Source organism: Gigantopelta aegis, chromosome 4, assembly GCF_016097555.1.
Source record: "Gigantopelta aegis isolate Gae_Host chromosome 4, Gae_host_genome, whole genome shotgun sequence".
NCBI classification, from domain to species: Eukaryota; Metazoa; Mollusca; class Gastropoda; order Neomphalida; family Peltospiridae; genus Gigantopelta; species Gigantopelta aegis.
In genome coordinates, this window is record NC_054702.1 from 2732382 (window position 1) to 2752073 (window position 19692).

The 19692-nt window shown below is 44.3% G+C and overlaps 1 protein-coding gene across 1 annotated transcript in view; it reads right to left on the minus strand.

The window, feature by feature from the left end:
• Positions 1 to 16238: 16238 nt before the first annotated feature.
• The window catches only part of LOC121372487 (carbohydrate-responsive element-binding protein-like), a 25599-nt gene continuing 22145 nt past the window's right edge, over positions 16239 to 19692 (minus strand). Inside the window, exons 6-7 of the mRNA XM_041498824.1 lie at positions 18136 to 18265; positions 16239 to 16820 (exon numbers count right to left, since the gene is read on the minus strand). Coding sequence (XP_041354758.1) covers positions 16375 to 16820; positions 18136 to 18265 — 576 coding nt within the window. The 3' untranslated portion in view covers positions 16239 to 16374. The remainder of the gene's footprint in view (positions 16821 to 18135; positions 18266 to 19692) is intronic.

Below are 19692 nucleotides of genomic sequence, written 5' to 3' on the forward strand. Positions count from 1 at the left end.
TATACAGTCCTGGCCACGACACGCCTATAAGGACGGTACACAGTCCTGGCCACGACACGCCTATAAGGACGGTATACAGTCCTGGCCACGACACGCCAATAAGGATGACACACAGTCCTGGCTACGACACGCCTATAAGGACGGTATACAGTCCTGGCCACGACACGCCTATAAGGACGGTATACAGTCCTGGCTACGACACGCCTATAAGGACGGTATACAGTCCTGGCCACGACACGCCTATAAGGATGGTATACAGTCCTGGCCACGACACGCCTATAAGGATGGTATACAGTCCTGGCCACGACACGGCTATAAGGACGGTATACAGTCCTGGCCACGACACGCCTATAAGGACGGTATACAGTCCTGGCCACGACACGCCTATAAGGACGGTATACAGTCCTGGCCACGACACGCCTATAAGGATGGCATACAGTCCTGGCCACGACACGCCTATAAGGACGGTATACAGTCCTGGCCACGACACGCCAATAAGGACGGTATACAGTCCTGGCTACGACACGCCTATAAGGCTGGTATACAGTCCTGGCCACGACACGCCTATAAGGACGGTATACAGTCCTGGCCACGGCACGCCAATAAGGACGGTATACAGTCCTAGCCACGACACGCCAATAAGGACGGCATACAGTCCTGGCCACGACACGCCAACAAGGACGGCATACAGTCCTGGCCACGACACGCCTATAAGGACGGTATACAGTCCTGGCCACGACACGCCAATAAGGATGACACACAGTCCTGGCCACGACACGCCAACAAGGATGACACACAGTCCTGGCCACGACTCGCCAATAAGGATGACACACAGTCCTGGCCACGACACGCCTATAAGACCGGTATACAGTCCTGGCTACGACACGCCTATAAGGCTGGTATACAGTCCTGGCCACGACACGCCAATAAGGACGGCATACAGTCCTGGCCACGACACGCCAACAAGGACGGCATACAGTCCTGGCCACGACACGCCTATAAGGACGGTATACAGTCCTGGCCACGACACGCCTATAAGGATGGTATACAGTCCTGGCCACGACACGCCTATAAGGATGGTATACAGTCCTGGCCACGACACGCCAATAAGGACGGTATACAGTCCTGGCCACGACACGCCAATAAGGATGACACACAGTCCTGGCCACGACACGCCTATAAGGATGAAACACAGTCCTGGCCAGGACACGCCAATAAGGATGACACACAGTCCTGGCCACGACACGCCAATAAGGATGACACACAGTCCTGGCCACGACACGCCTATAAGGACGGTATACAGTCCTGGCTACGACACGCCTATAAGGACGGTATACAGTCCTGGCCACGACACGCCTATAAGGATGGTATACAGTCCTGACCACGACACGCCTATCAGGATGGTATACAGTCCTGGCCACGACACGCCTATAAGGACGGTATACAGTCCTGGCCACGACACGCCTATAAGGACGGCATACAGTCCTGGCCACGACACGCCTATAAGGATGACACACAGTCCTGGCCACGGCACGCCAATAAGGATGACACACATTCCTGGCCACGACACGCCTATAAGGACGGTATACAATCCTGGCCACGACACGCCTATAAGGACGGTATACAGTCCTGGCCACGACACGCCTATAAGGACGGCATACAGTCTTGGCCACGACACGCCTATAAGGACGGTATACAGTCCTGGCCACGACACGCCAATAAGGATGACACACAGTCCTGGCTACGACACGCCTATAAGGACGGTATACAGTCCTGGCCACGACACGCCTATAAGGACGGTATACAGTCCTGGCTACGACACGCCTATAAGGACGGTATACAGTCCTGGCCACGACACGCCTATAAGGATGGTATACAGTCCTGGCCACGACACGCCTATAAGGATGGTATACAGTCCTGGCCACGACACGCCTATAAGGACGGTATACAGTCCTGGCCACGACACGCCTATAAGGATGGTATACAGTCCTGGCCACGACACGCCTATAAGGACGGTATACAGTCCTGGCCACGACACGCCTATAAGGACGGTATACAGTCCTGGCCACGACACGCCTATAAGGACGGTATACAGTCCTGGCCACGACACGCCAATAAGGATGACACACAGTCCTGGTCACGACACGCCTATAAGGATGACACACAGTCCTGGCCACGCCACGCCAATAAGGATGACACACAGTCCTGGCCACGACACGCCAATAAGGATGACACACAGTCCTGGCCACGACACGCCTATAAGGACGGTATACAGTCCTGGCTACGACACGCCTATAAGGACGGTATACAGTCCTGGCCACGACACGCCTATAAGGATGGTATACAGTCCTGGCCACGACACGCCTATAAGGATGGTATACAGTCCTGGCTACGACACGGCTATAAGGACGGTATACAGTCCTGGCCACGACACGCCTATAAGGACGGTATACAGTCCGGGCCACGACACGCTTATAAGGACGGTATACAGTCCTGGCCACGACACGCCTATAAGGACGGTATACAGTCCTGGCCACGACACGCCAATAAGGATGACACACAGTCCTGGCCACGACACGCCAATAAGGATGACACACAGTCCTGGCCACGATACGCCAATAAGGATCACACACAGTCCTGGCCACGACACGCCTATAAGGACGGTATACAGTCCTGGCCACGACACGCCTATAAGGATGGTATACAGTCCTGGCCACGACACGCCTATAAGGATGGTATACAGTCCTGGCCACGACACGCCAATAAGGACGGTATACAGTCCTGGCCACGACACGCCAATAAGGATGACACACAGTCCTGGCCACGACACGCCTATAAGGATGACACATAGTCCTGGCCACGCCACGCCAATAAGGATGACACACAGTCCTGGCCACGACACGCCAATAAGGATGACACACAGTCTTGGCCACGACACGCCTATAAGGACGGTATACAGTCCTGGCTACGACACGCCTATAAGGACGGTATACAGTCCTGGCCACGACACGCCTATAAGGATGGTATACAGTCCTGGCCACGACACGCCTATAAGGATGGTATACAGTCCTGGCCACGACACGGCTATAAGGACGGTATACAGTCCTGGCCACGACACGCCTATAAGGATGGTATACAGTCCTGGCCACGACACGCCTATAAGGACGGTATACAGTCCTGGCCACGACACGCCTATAAGGACGGTATACAGTCCTGGCCACGACACGCCAATAAGGATGACACACAGTCCTGGCTACGACACGCCTATAAGGACGGTATACAGTCCTGGCCACGATACGCCTATAAGGATGGTATACAGTCCTGGCCACGACACGCCTATAAGGATGGTATACAGTCCTGGCCACGACACGCCAATAAGGACGGTATACAGTCCTGGCCACGACAAGCCAATAAGGATGACACACAGTCCTGGGCACGACACGCCTATAAGGATGACACACAGTCCTGGCCACGCCACGCCAATAAGGATGACACACAGTCCTGGCCACGACACGCCAATAAGGATGACACACAGTCCTGGCCACGACACGCCTATAAGGACGGTATACAGTCCTGGCTACGACACGCCTATAAGGACGGTATACAGTCCTGGCCACGACACGCCTATAAGGATGGTTGACAGTCCTGGCCACGACACGCCTATAAGGATGGTATACAGTCCTGGCCACGACACGGCTATAAGGACGGTATACAGTCCTGGCCACGACACGCCTATAAGGACGGTATACAGTCCGGGCCACGACACGCCTATAAGGACGGCATACAGTCCTGGCCACGACACGCCTATAAGGACGGTATACAGTCCTGGCCACGACACGCCAATAAGGATGACACAGAGTCCTGGCCACGACACGCCTATAAGGATGACACACAGTCCTGGCCAGGACACGCCAATAAGGATGACACACAGTCCTGGCCACGACACGCCAATAAGGATGACACACAGTCCTGGCCACGACACGCCAATAAGGATGGCACACAGTCCTGGCCACGACACGCCTATAAGGACGGCATACAGTCTTGGCCACGACACGCCTATAAGGACGGTATACAGTCCTGGCCACGACACGCCTATAAGGATGGCATACAGTCCTGGCCACGACACGCCTATAAGGACGGTATACAGTCCTGGCCACGACACGCCTATAAGGACGGTATACAGTCCTGGCCACGACACGCCTATAAGGACGGTATACAGTCCTGGCCACGACACGCCAATAAGGATGACACAGTCCTGGCTACGACACGCCTATAAGGACGGTATACAGTCCTGGCCACGACACGCCAATAAGGACGGCATACAGTCCTGGCCACGACACGCCAACAAGGACGGCATACAGTCCTGGCCACGACACGCCTATAAGGACGGTATACAGTCCTGGCCACGACACGCCAATAAGGATGACACACAGTCCTGGCCACGACACGCCAATAAGGATGACACACAGTCCTGGCCACGACACGCCAATAAGGATGACACACAGTCCTGGCCACGACACGCCTATAAGGACCGGTATACAGTCCTGGCTACGACACGCCTATAAGGCTGGTATACAGTCCTGGCCACGACACGCCTATAAGGACGGTATACAGTCCTGGCCACGGCACGCCAATAAGGACGGTATACAGTCCTGGCCACGACACGCCAATAAGGACGGCATACAGTCCTGGCCACGACACGCCAACAAGGACGGCATACAGTCCTGGCCACGACACGCCTATAAGGACGGTATACAGTCCTGGCCACGACACGCCAATAAGGATGACACACAGTCCTGGCCACGACACGCCAACAAGGATGACACACAGTCCTGGCCACGACTCGCCAATAAGGATGACACACAGTCCTGGCCACGACACGCCTATAAGACCGGTATACAGTCCTGGCTACGACACGCCTATAAGGCTGGTATACAGTCCTGGCCACGACACGCCTATAAGGACGGTATACAGTCCTGGCCACGACACGCCTATAAGGACGGCATACAGTCCTGGCCACGACACGCCTATAAGGATGACACACAGTCCTGGCCACGACACGCCAATAAGGATGACACACAGTCCTGGCCACGACACGCCTATAAGGACGGTATACAGTCCTGGCCACGACACGCGTATAAGGACGGTATACAGTCCTGGCCACGACACGCCTATAAGGACGGTATACAGTCCTGGCCACGACACGCCTATAAGGATGGCATACAGTCCTGGCCACGACACGCCTATAAGGACGGTATACAGTCCTGGCCACGACACGCCAATAAGGACGGTATACAGTCCTGGCCACGACACGCCTATAAGGACGGTATACAGTCCTGGCCACGACACGCCAATAAGGATGACACAGTCCTGGCTACGACACGCCTATAAGGACGGTATACAGTCCTGGCCACGACACGCCTATAAGGATGGTATACAGTCCTGGCCACGACACGCCTATAAGGATGGTATACAGTCCTGGCCACGACACGCCAATAAGGACGGTATACAGTCCTGGCCACGACACGCCAATAAGGATGACACACAGTCCTGGCCACGACACGCCTATAAGGATGACACACAGTCCTGGCCAGGACACGCCAATAAGGATGACACACAGTCCTGGCCACGACACGCCAATAAGGATGACACACAGTCCTGGCCACGACACGCCAATAAGGATGGCACACAGTCCTGGCCACGACACGCCTATAAGGACGGCATACAGTCTTGGCCACGACACGCCTATAAGGACGGTATACAGTCCTGGCCACGACACGCCTATAAGGACGGTATACAGTCCTGGCCACGACTCGCCAATAAGGATGACACACAGTCCTGGCCACGACACGCCTATAAGACCGGTATACAGTCCTGGCTACGACACACCTATAAGGCTGGTATACAGTCCTGGCCACGACACGCCTATAAGGACGGTATACAGTCCTGGCCACGGCACGCCAATAAGGACGGTACACAGTCCTGGCCACGACACGCCAATAAGGACGGCATACAGTCCTGGCCACGACACGCCAACAAGGACGGCATACAGTCCTGGCCACGACACGCCTATAAGGACGGTATACAGTCCTGGCCACGACACGCCAATAAGGATGACACACAGTCCTGGCCACGACACGCCAACAAGGATGACACACAGTCCTGGCCACGACTCGCCAATAAGGATGACACACAGTCCTGGCCACGACACGCCTATAAGACCGGTATACAGTCCTGGCTACGACACGCCTATAAGGCTGATATACAGTCCTGGCCACGACACGCCTATAAGGACGGTATACAGCCCTGGCCACGACACGCCTATAAGGACGGCATACAGTCCTGGCCACGACACGCCTATAAGGATGACACACAGTCCTGGCCACGACACGCCAATAAGGATGACACACAGTCCTGGCCACGACACGCCTATAAGGACGGTATACAGTCCTGGCCACGACACGCGTATAAGGACGGTATACAGTCCTGGCCACGACACGCCTATAAGGACGGTATACAGTCCTGGCCACGACACGCCTATAAGGATGGCATACAGTCCTGGCCACGACACGCCTATAAGGACGGTATACAGTCCTGGCCACGACACGCCAATAAGGATGACACAGTCCTGGCTACGACACGCCTATAAGGACGGTATACAGTCCTGGCCACGACACGCCTATAAGGATGGTATACAGTCCTGGCCACGACACGCCTATAAGGATGGTATACAGTCCTGGCCACGACACGCCAATAAGGACGGTATACAGTCCTGGCCACGACACGCCAATAAGGATGACACACAGTCCTGGCCACGACACGCCTATAAGGATGACACACAGTCCTGGCCAGGACACGCCAATAAGGATGACACACAGTCCTGGCCACGACACGCCAATAAGGATGACACACAGTCCTGGCCACGACACGCCAATAAGGATGACACACAGTCCTGGCCACGACACGCCTATAAGGACGGCATACAGTCTTGGCCACGACACGCCTATAAGGACGGTATACAGTCCTGGCCACGACACGCCTATAAGGACGGTATACAGTCCTGGCCACGACACGCCTATAAGGACGGTATACAGTCCTGGCCACGACACGCCAATAAGGATGACACACAGTCCTGGCTACGACACGCCTATAAGGACGGTATACAGTCCTGGCCACGACACGCCTATAAGGACGGTATACAGTCCTGGCTACGACACGCCTATAAGGACGGTATACAGTCCTGGCCACGACACGCCTATAAGGATGGTATACAGTCCTGGCCACGACACGCCTATAAGGATGGTATACAGTCCTGGCCACGACACGGCTATAAGGACGGTATACAGTCCTGGCCACGACACGCCTATAAGGACGGTATACAGTCCTGGCCACGACACGCCTATAAGGACGGTATACAGTCCTGGCCACGACACGCCTATAAGGACGGTATACAGTCCTGGCCACGACACGCCTATAAGGACGGTATACAGTCCTGGCCACGACACGCCAATAAGGACGGTATACAGTCCTGGCCACGACACGCCTATAAGGACGGTATACAGTCCTGGCCACGACACGCCTATAAGGACGGTATACAGTCCTGGCCACGACACGCCTATAAGGATGGTATACAGTCCTGGCCACGACACGCCTATAAGGATGGTATACAGTCCTGGCTACGACACGCCAATAAGGACGGTATACAGTCCTGGCCACGACACGCCAATAAGGATGACACACATTCCTGGCCACGACACGCCTATAAGGATGACACACATTCCTGGCCACGACACGCCAATAAGGATGACACACAGTCCTGGCCACGACACGCCTATAAGGACGGTATACAGTCCTGGCTACGACACGCCTATAAGGACGGTATACAGTCCTGGCCACGACACGCCTATAAGGACGGTATACAGTCCTGGCCACGACACGCCTATAAGGATGGTATACATTCCTGGCCACGACACGCCAATAAGGATGACACACAGTCCTGGCTACGACACGCCTATAAGGACGGTATACAGTCCTGGCCACGACACGCCAATAAGGATAGTATACACAGGGGCGGATCCAGGGTTGGGGAGGGGGGGGGGAGCGAATAGGGTGGCTAGCCACCCCCTACCTTCTTTGGCATTTTTTTTTAATGTTCATTCCAAACATATACTATTACTTGAAAGTTTTGTTCAGGAAGATGCAAATAAAGCTATTCCGTTATTCCGTTAGCGAAAATAATATGCATCGCCCTGTTGTCAACCAGGTGTACAATAGACCTCTTTGGCATTCCTCTTGCGAATGCACGCGACGAATATCGTCCCTTGCCAAATTCGTCTGTATCGAGGCTATTTACAACTTGGGGGGGGGGGGGGGGGGGGGGCGGCATGATAGACAGTTGTCATGAGCGATGTGAGTAGATTCGTAGGAGATGGGTATTTCTGGAGACTAACACTAACGTACGTATTTCGTACCAGATGGTATAATGGCAGCGAAAAACGGTCTACTAAAATTAAAATTGGAATGGTTTAAGACCAAAAACAGTGAAACATTAACTTAGACAAAGTCTCTGGAGCCGCCTGTCAAGGGTTTTACCAAAACAAAATTAAAATATTTATACAATAAAATGAACTTAATTGGAATGTATTTGCTACTTTTAACAATTAGAATTATAGTTATATTAAGCGTAGTTTTAGTGATGTTTAATTCTCCACATGTATCAGTATTTAAAATTTAATAAAAATATACCTCCCCTTCCGCCTAAAAAAACACACAACAAATCCGTACCTGACATAGACCTTTATCGAAGCTATATTTTCACCTTATCGTTTCATTAAAAAAGACAGATATATAACTACTAATCAATGCTACATGTCTTATCTACAAATTATTTATTTATTTATTTATTTATTTATTTACTTTTCACTAGCATTAATATAAGACACATACAACTTCATTTGAAATATCTGGTATTTACGAACTTTTTGTAAAATTCTTTATTTATTTTATTGTTGTTTATTTATTTATTTTCTTTCTTTCTTTCTTTCTTTTATTTACTCTTCACAATAATTTATATCGGACACACAACTATCACAACATTTATTTATTTATTTATTTATTTATTTTATTTTATTATTATTTTGTTTTTACTTTTAATGCTTTTTCTTGTATTTACTTTTCACTATCATTTATATGAGACACATACAACTTCAAGTCTGCCGAGCATAATGCATTATGTTTATTCCTAATCTATGATATTGATGATATCGAAACACACGAGGGTAATAATCTTCTTTTTCTTTCACCATTTTAATTATTTCGGCTTAAATTTCTGCTTGTCCGTCGTCCGAGGCATAATACTTCATATGTTTGCTTCCAACATTCAAACAAAATACCTTTTGACTGTGCCTAATAAACCCTCTTGAGTTTATAATAAAGGAACCATCCTGAGTTTGTAGCCATATTATCAAGTTGTCAGTTAGTTTAATCTCTTATAAATAAACCTTACATGTTTCTGAGGCTACATATTCTTGCTTCAAATATAAATATCTGTATATACAATACAATTACATTTCTGGCCATTCTCAGGTCATTAGAACCGAGAGGCTGTACTCCCACTTTTAACTACTTTATATAAATCCGGTTTAAAATATAGCTTGTGTCCCCCCCCCCCCCCCCCCCCCCCCCCATATACACACTACACTGTGTTCCTCAACTACAAATTGTGACCCCCGCCCCCAATATCGTTCCTACGGGCCTGATTTTAATGTTTTATGGTAGCTCAAATTCCATACGTATCAGTTCAATTTTCTTCCAAATACTGAACAAAACTTTTAATAATTGGCTAAAAAGAAATCCCGGCTAAAATCCAGAATGTAGTTAACCGTATGATGCTTTATAAATATTTAAATCACGTTAAATACGATAAATATCTGCATAAATGTAACCAGGTGAATGTTTTATGATTTTAAGCTATTGCACTGCACTGTACAAAATACACACATACACTGGGTTTTAGTTAAGGTTCAATACTTTAGGGCAGTTAGTGTAGCTTGTTTCATGTTTAGAATACTGACCTTTGACACTGACCAGTACTCACCTACTGACTGATATGTTTAAGCCAACAGGTGACTAATGACTTTTAAAATTCACCTGACCAGAAAGGACATGCTTTTCATTCTCTGAAATAAACGCCATTTTGAAATCTTTGAGGTTAGTTTTCTTTATCTTTTCTAATTTGCACTCTTTTTATTAACTTGCATAAAATTAAATGTAATTAATAAGCAATTATAATTTTATACACTAAAGCAATTAAATATAATTTATTTAGATTACATATTTTAGAATTATACATATACATTAATACTAGTGTTTAATCTATGAAGTAGTTATATTAATTTGGATTAAGATTTTATATAGGGGAATAAATGTAATAATTAGTTTATAATAAGGCGTGTAATGGCGTAATTGCGTTCATTTGATATAGATTATTATACTAGCTTAGCTTGTACTTAACAAATAGAAGAGTACTGTGTTTTCTATATTTTAGTATATCAGATATGGACGGTGATTTATAAGTGTTTTATTTGTTTTATAGCTGCTGATATCTACATTTCCTGTTAACGACCTATGTTCTGTCGCGCTATCGCCCACAGCGAAAGGTAGACTATTGATTATTGCTCAGGGTACATTCTTGTTTAAGGCCCGTGCAGTATTCTTAATGCACGTGCAGTTCATGTACTTGTAAACAGAAGCTTAGTTTTAATTATATCATATTGTAAATATTTATATTGTATAGCTTAACCTTAAATTGTGCTGAACTTTATGAAAAGAGATGTGGACTTTATATTATTTATTAATCCTTTATTAATAAATATTAGATAATATATAGTGTATTTATAGCATTAATGAGTAGCATTAATTAAATTCCTTGGTATGTATATTTGGATAAATAGTATATTTTCTTTAAATATACTGCAGAGAGTTGTGTAGTTTTTATGCTTTTGTGTATGATTTTGTTATTTATGTATTTTAATATTCTTGTTATTATTTTTATAGGGTTTAAAACAACACCCTTCTTTCAAATAAAGAACCTTTACACACTGCGTCCGTCTTTGTGTTGAAATCCAGTGTAACATACATACATACATACACGCGCGCACACGCACACACATTATTTCAGCCCGTATCTTATATGTATTGTGTGCGAATCCGAACCGATGTTTCTCGGACGTTAACAACAAAATGGTTTTTATTTTGTGATAAGCAATAAGACAGAAACGTCTGTAATAAGTATTTGTTGGATTTTTACAGAAGTTGATATAACTGCATGAATTATCTCAAAAAGTCAAAATATATCTTGGACAAGTAATCCCTATTAAAAGTTGAAACCTAAGGCAATGAACAACCATTTTCCACTTTTTATTGAGAACAGAATGACACAAACGCAAACAGATGGTAAGACTCACAATAGTCATTGCAGCATTGTTCCTCAATACGTTGTCTATACATTTCATTTCTTTTATTAAACAAATCCATCTAGTAGTATTGTGGGTGATATAACTACATGCATTACCCTCAAAACGTTAAGTTAGATCAAAAAAAAGCTACGAGCCTAGGTGGTATGAGGTAGTTTTTTGCATGGCGGCCATCTTGGAAATCCACGATGATGACCGTAACATATCTTGGACAAATGATGTCTTTTAAAAGTTGAAATCTACAACAATGGTAAAATGTTTTCAAATTGTTACTGTTAGTGTGTAAGGATCTGTTGACTGCCTACAAAGTAATTATGCTTTTTCATACTTTTATGTTAGTTTTATAAATATGACTTTCTGTCGTTTGTTGTAAAGGCCCATTTTTTTCAAAACAATTTAACAATGACAGCTTTAATTACTCTCAGGGTGTCTATCACTCACATTCTAGGCAGTTGAGTTGAAATATGTCCTTCATACATGAACAGTAGTACCATTAATGCCAATGTGTCGGATTTTTAAAATCAACAAAATGACATGCCCTTTTGACCTCTGGTGATCTAATTATGACACTAATTTGTATATATTGTATATCAGTATGTAGAGGGGTATAATATAAACAGTTTCAGTGCTCATTTGTTTGGCTTGTCCATTGGTTGCAAAGGTATCATACATTGTGTTATCCCTACCCCAAAACACTGTATAAACAGTTTCAGTGCTCATTTGTTTGGCTTGTCCATTGGTTGCAAAGGTATCATACATTGTGTTATCCCTACCCCAAAACACTGTATAAACAGTTTCAGTGCTCATTTGTTTGGCTTGTCCATTGGTTGCAAAGGTATCATACATTGTGTTATCCCTACCCCAAAACACTGTATAAACAGTTTCAGTGCTCATTTGTTTGGCTTGTCCATCGGTTGCAAAGGTATCATACATTGTGTTATCCCTACCCCAAAACACTGTATAAACAGTTTCAGTGCTCATTTGTTTGGCTTGTCCATTGATTGCAAAGGTATCATACATTGTGTTATCCCTACCCCAAAACACTGTATAAACAGTTTCAGTGCTCATTTGTTTGGCTTGTCCATCGGTTGCAAAGGTATCATACATTGTGTTATCCCTACCCCAAAACACTGTATAAACAGTTTCAGTGCTCATTTGTTTGGCTTGTCCATTGATTGCAAAGGTATCATACATTGTGTTATCCCTACCCCAAAACACTGTATAAACAGTTTCAGTGCTCATTTGTTTGGCTTGTCCATTGGTTGCAAAGGTATCATACATCGTGTTATCCCTACCCCAAAACACTGTATAAACAGTTTCAGTGCTCATTTGTTTGGCATGTCCATTGGTTGCATTGTGTTATCCCTACCCAAAAACACTGTATAAACAGTTTCAGTGCTCATTTGTTTGGCATGTCCATTGGTTGCATTGTGTTATCCCTACCCAAAAACACTGTATAAACAGTTTCAGTGCTCATTTGTTTGGCTTGTCCATTGGTTGCAAAGGTATCATACATCGTGTTATCCCTACCCCAAAACACTGTATAAACAGTTTCAGTGCTCATTTGTTTGGCTTGTCCATTAGTTGCAAAGGTATCATACATTGTGTTATCCCTACCCCAAAACACTGTATAAACAGTTTCAGTGCTCATTTGTTTGGCTTGTCCATTGGTTGCAAAGGTATCATACATCGTGTTATCCCTACCCCAAAACATTGTATAGTTTCAGTGCTCATTTGTTTGGCTTGTCCATTGGTTGCAAAGGTATGACACATTGTGTTATCCCTACCCCAAAACATTGTATACAAAAGTCCTCGCCTCACTATGTTTGAGATGATATCCACCAAAACGCTACTCCTTACAAAAGTCTATCATACTAATTTATTACTTACAGGCATAGGGCTATTAAAAAACCACCATGAGAATTTGCCCGCCCAATTCGCTAAATTTTGGGGTCTGGCCCATGATAACCTGCAAGTGAGCCATTCCGTCATGCGTTAACTGTTTGAGCGTTTCTGTACCACTGGCATAGAGAATGAAGTACCCGCTATTAGGTGAAGTGTTCATGTGGCCCTTAACTTCTTGTGACTTGTATAGATTAGTCTAATGTGCGGGGAACAAAAGGTTTACACGATTATACCTTTGTGCTGAATATATTACCTTATGTCGTGGTTATTCAGCAAAATAACATGTGAATCAAAAACACCGCGCGATTAGTGTGTTGTTTTTTTATCGTGTGTTAAAACCTTGTCATTCAACGTCTCGATGTTTTCAAGCACTTCCGTTTATTTCAACAACTGTGTGTGTACCCTTTACCTATAGTCCATCCCATATTTCTATAAAAACTTAGTTTTGTAAATAATTTCAGGTTTGTTTGACGTAAGAACACAAGTAAAAGTGTTTTGGAAATAACAAAACACCCATTTATTTTTGTGTCCAATCGGCTCAAAAATAAATAACTTGTAGTAAATTCCATAGCATGAAAAAAGACGTTCTCTGTGGGACAGACTATAGTACATACAACTGTTTAGACATATTGGAGCGAATTAGTGTTTCAAATTACTACTAGGGCATTCATTGAAACGATTTTAACACAAACGTACTTGCAGTAATACTGGGTATATGATGCACTAATAACTTTCTTCTTTAATTAATGAAATTAGCTAATATACACCAAAAGTCGACATCGAACAAACATGTTAGTCCGCGGATTAGGCCATCTGCTATGACGTAGGTAGACGGCCTTGAAATATGATTCATCATTGTTTGATTTATTCTATGCTGACATAACATTTCGCTGCGTCAAGATTCCTTTCAAGGGTTAGATTACTAAAACATGCGAATATGTTTTATGTTTTTTTATTTCTTCACTTTAATGATTACTTGCTGACTTAAATCCAGTAAACTGATAGCCTGGAATTCAGTCAGACATGAACACCACCGCCGAGTACGCCAGTCAAATACATGCCTTGTCCGCTACAGTAAATAGTCCAGCGTCATACTTTTTATTGTGCTAACTGGAAAAGAAAGGAATGTTTGCCTAACGACACTCAAGCACTTTTAAACTACGGTTGTTTCAACAAACTAAAATAAAGCCAAATCTGATGCATACACAGGGATAGGGTTTCGGAGGTCTAAATTCCTCACTGCTTAATGCACAGGTTTTAAAAAATATATATTTTTAGGAGTATCGTGACTCGACCCCCCCCCCCCCCCCCCCGCTTGAAACTACGCCCGCCACAGTTTAGACCCTCCCTATGTTAGCCATAATGGGTCTACAACTAACATGTATTTTGTACTAAAAGGGCAACAGACACCATAACATATGCTATAACAGTCGTGGAGCACTGGTTGAAGTTGGGATTGTGTGCTATTCACTTAACACATATTTTGTTTAAATTGTCAGTATCTCCATATCCAGTGTGATGTTGATGTTGTTGTTATCTCATTGCCCCCTTTCTCTCCTTTGATTTCCATCTCATATCCAGTGTGATGTTGATGTTGTTTTTATCTCATTGCCCCCTTTCTCTCCTTTGACTTCCATCTCATATCCAGTGTGATGTTGATGTTGTTGTTATCTCATTGCCCCCTTTCTCTCCTTTGACTTCCATCTCATATCCAGTGTGATGTTGATGTTGTTGTTATCTCACTGCCCCCTTTCTCTCCTTTGACTTCCATCTCATATCCAGTGTGATGTTGATGTTGTTGTTATCTCACTGCCCCCTTTCTCTCCTTTGACTTCCATCTCATATCCAGTGTGATGTTGATGTTGTTGTTATCTCACTGCCTCCTTTCTCTCCTTTGACTTCCATCTCATATCCAGTGTGATGTTGATGTTGTTTTTATCTCACTGCCCCCTTTCTCTCCTTTGATTTCCATCTCATATCCAGTGTGATGTTGATGTTGTTTTTATCTCATTGCCCCCTTTCTCTCCTTTGACTTCCATCTCATATCCAGTGTGATGTTGATGTTGTTGTTATCTCACTGCCTCCTTTCTCTCCTTTGACTTCCATCTCATATCCAGTGTGATGTTGATGTTGTTTTTATCTCACTGCCCCCTTTCTCTCCTTTGATTTCCATCTCATATCCAGTGTGATGTTGATGTTGTTTTTATCTCATTGCCCCCTTTCTCTCCTTTGACTTCCATCTCATATCCAGTGTGATGTTGATGTTGTTGTTATCTCATTGCCCCCTTTCTCTCCTTTGACTTCCATCTCATATCCAGTGTGATGTTGATGTTGTTGTTATCTCACTGCCCCCTTTCTCTCCTTTGACTTCCATCTCATATCCAGTGTGATGTTGATGTTGTTGTTATCTCACTGCCCCCTTTCTCTCCTTTGACTTCCATCTCATATCCAGTGTGATGTTGATGTTGTTGTTATCTCACTGCCTCCTTTCTCTCCTTTGATTTCCATCTCATTTTTTCCCGATCTAGCAGCTCCTATCTTTCAACGTATTTCACTGTTCACCTCCACATCCCAGTCCTTGTCTCTTCAACCGCAACAGATGCTGGTCTATTGTGGCTATCCGTGCCACACACCTGCCATCGTCTTTATTGTTACCCTAATGATTGTAGTATCCAAAACTGCATATTACCTTCAAATAATTTCATACATACGAAAATATTTATAGTAGGAATAAAATAAAATTTGAGCTACTACAAACAGCAGGACGGACAGAAACACATTTGATATACAGAACCTGATATTCTAAACAATAACTGTATTCAAGATTGATTAACTGCATTAAAACAAGTAAACCATTAATAACTATGCGATACTTTTTAATATTTCACTGGCTGAACTGTTGACACATATTTTGCTGTCCTACATTTAAACTTATAAAATTTTAAAATGTTGATACTGCGAGCTATAGTTTTATATCAAAAGCATCCATCCTTTGTCAAAGGGGTATGTAAGTTGGTTCGTCGAGCACGAATGTTCCCAAATTGAAGTCTTTATCTATCAATGAACTGAGCGATAAGTCACTGAGGTTCTTACAGGAAGGTGAACCAAGGGAGAAGTCCTTGCATAGAAGTGAACCAAACGCCAAATCTTTGAAATCAAGAGTACTCAAGGACACGTCCTTATTAACATCAGATCCTAACAACACGTCTATTCCAGGCAAGGACCCCATCATTGGGTCGTCTAGCGCCGCAGAATTTAGCGACACGTCCTTATTAGCGACAGACGCTAAAGTCGAGTCTTTCTCCGGGTAGAAGTGGTCCAAGTCGAAACAGGAGTCGTCCGAGGGAGGGGTCATCTTCAGAAAGGCTTCTTCCGGTAGATTGGGCGTGTCGCTCAGTATGGAGGTTTCCGTAGTCATCGACAGCAAAGATCCGAAGGCTACTGCAACAAAATAAAGGGCCGTAACTCCGTGACATATAGGTAAATTGTATTGAAAATGAAACGTGATTTGTAATATCACATGATAACGCTATGTACACACAATGTCAGCTCAGTGTCTCGAGGCTTTGTAAAAAGTCCGGAAAACAAATATTCAGATCTCATAAGTTGATGGGCAATAACTATATCAAACATTGGTAAATCGTGACGAAATTCAGACCTGATTAGTAACAGTATATGATAAAGCTCAACACAAAATTTCAGTTCAATATCTCTAGGCATTGTTAAAAGAACATCCTTAAAACTATTAATGGGATAGACGGACGGACGGACGGACGGACGCACAGACAGACTGAAAAGGAATTGAAACGTTTGGTCCCCTCTTATTGGGCCAGTAGACAACACAACAATAAAATGAAAACTAACAACCAACAATACAATTCACAGTAAATCTGTAGTTATACATATGTGGACAAAAACAAAAGGGAGGTATTTTTGTGTCTGTTATTTGCAGGAATTGTATTCGCTTTGTAAATGTAACATAACTATTTGTATAATTATCTGACCTACCCTTTCGCAATGCGGTTACAGCTAGACTGAATTAACAGACAACAGTTAATGCAGGTGGGTTTCATCATGGCGTTTATCATTTTCCTCAGTAGATAAAGGTATCATATATATCATATCACACGTATGACCTACTCATTCTCAGCGCTGTGAGTGTGAGTTTCTTCAGTAGATAAAGGTATCATATATATCATATCACACGTATGACCTACTCATTCTCAGCACTGTGAGTGTGAGTTTCTTCAGTAGATAGAGGTATCATATATATCATATCACACGTATGACCTACTCATTCTCAGCACTGTGAGTGTGAGTTTCTTCAGTAGATAGAGGTATCATATATATCATATCACACGTCTGACCTACTCATTCTCAGCGCTGTGAGTGTGAGTTTCTTCAGTAGATAAAGGTATCATATATATCATATCACACGTATGACCTACTCATTCTCAGCACTGTGAGTGTGAGTTTCTTCAGTAGATAGAGGTATCATATATATCATATCACACGTCTGACCTACCCGTTCTTAGCACTGTGAGTGTGAGTTTCCTCAGCAGATAAAGGTATCATATATATCATATCACACGTCTGACCTACCCGTTCTCAGCACTGTGAGTGTGAGTTTCTTCAGTAGCTAAAGGTATCATATATATCATATCACACGTCTGACCTACCCGTTATCAACACTGTGAGTGTGAGTTTCTTCAATAGCTAAAGGTATCATATATATCATATCACACGTCTGACCTACCCGTTCTTAGCGCTGTGAGTGTAAGTTTCCTGGACGCCCAGTCCACGACGGACGATATAAAACTCTGAAGAGAAGCCTGCGACACGCAGCTGTTGTAAGACTCGAACAACGGTCGGATGAAAAAACTTAACTGGAGAAAGTTAAAGATACAATAACTTTGATTATTAATAATACTGAAGCAAATACACAAACCAGGGCCATATTAGGAGCAGTTTATAGAAATAACCCATCCATTTGATTATTAATGCTACCAATGCAAATATGGAAGCCAAGGCCGTAGTAGGGGCAGTTTGAAGATAGAACCCATGTGTTTGATTATCAATAGTACTAAAGCAAATACACAAATTGCCGTATTAGGAGGTGTTAAAGAACAAAACAATGGGATGAAAATGTCAACCATTAGACATACCTGGAAATGCACACCAAGAACTTGATGTATCTCAGTGGTGAAGCGTCGCCTCAAGTTCCATGGGTCATGGGGTCGATCTCCCTCGATAGACTCGGTTTTTGTTTTCAATCCTAAACCAGTGTCCCACGATTGATGCATTAAAGGCCATGATATGTACTGTCCTGTCTATGGGAACGTGGACATAGAGTATATCTTGCTGTTTTTTGAAAGGTGTAGTCAATGTGATGGTAGCACGTTTCGGCAACAAATCACCAAACTAACCATACGTTTGACAGCAAACAAAAACAAAATTTTTTAATGTGACGATGTGTCGTTAAACAAACATTCTTTTTCAAATCCAAACTAAAAAAAACCCTGTACAAAACAAAATAGCTTTCTTCTAGGAAGGGATGTTTTATTTAAAAACGCACTCAACACATTTTAATTTCGGTTATATGTCGCCGGACACATGGTTACGGACCGCAGAGATTATAATGAGAGAGGAAACCCGCAGCCGCCATACAATAGGCTACTCTTTCCGATTAGCAGCAAGGGATCTTTTAAATACAGCAGACATCAAACCGGATAGTATATATCACGGCCTTTGTTAAACCAGTTGAGAAATGGTGCAATAGGCCCACTGACGGGGATCGACCCTAAACCGACTGCGCATCAAGCGTGCGCTTTACCACTGGGCTACACCCGCCCAGTCTTCTTGAAATGCCTCCGCCCTGTATCATGGCTTTCATAGGAATTCGACATGCAATAACCCGTCCAATAATTTTTCTCAGCCAGGACAAATTCAGCCAGTCATATGACAAAATATTAGTTTCTATTTCCAATAACAATAATGAACATTGTTAATAAGAAATGCATATCAACTGGCTGCCATCAGCATTAGAATTGTCGTTGTCTTTCCCGCAGGATAAATGTTCGCTACGACCCTATGTGATTTATATTCAGTGTACGCATGGATTTGTGTCCACTGATTATCTGGGCCTGATAGGAGTTTGTCTACAGGTTTTCTTTATCTTTAGTACAAAGCAATAAAAACATAACACTCCCTTCAGCACTCCACATGAACATGTCACAATTTAAAATAACCTGTAGAGGAAACTTCCATTCTCCATACGCACATGCATATTTTAATCGCATTCTCTTTAAAATAT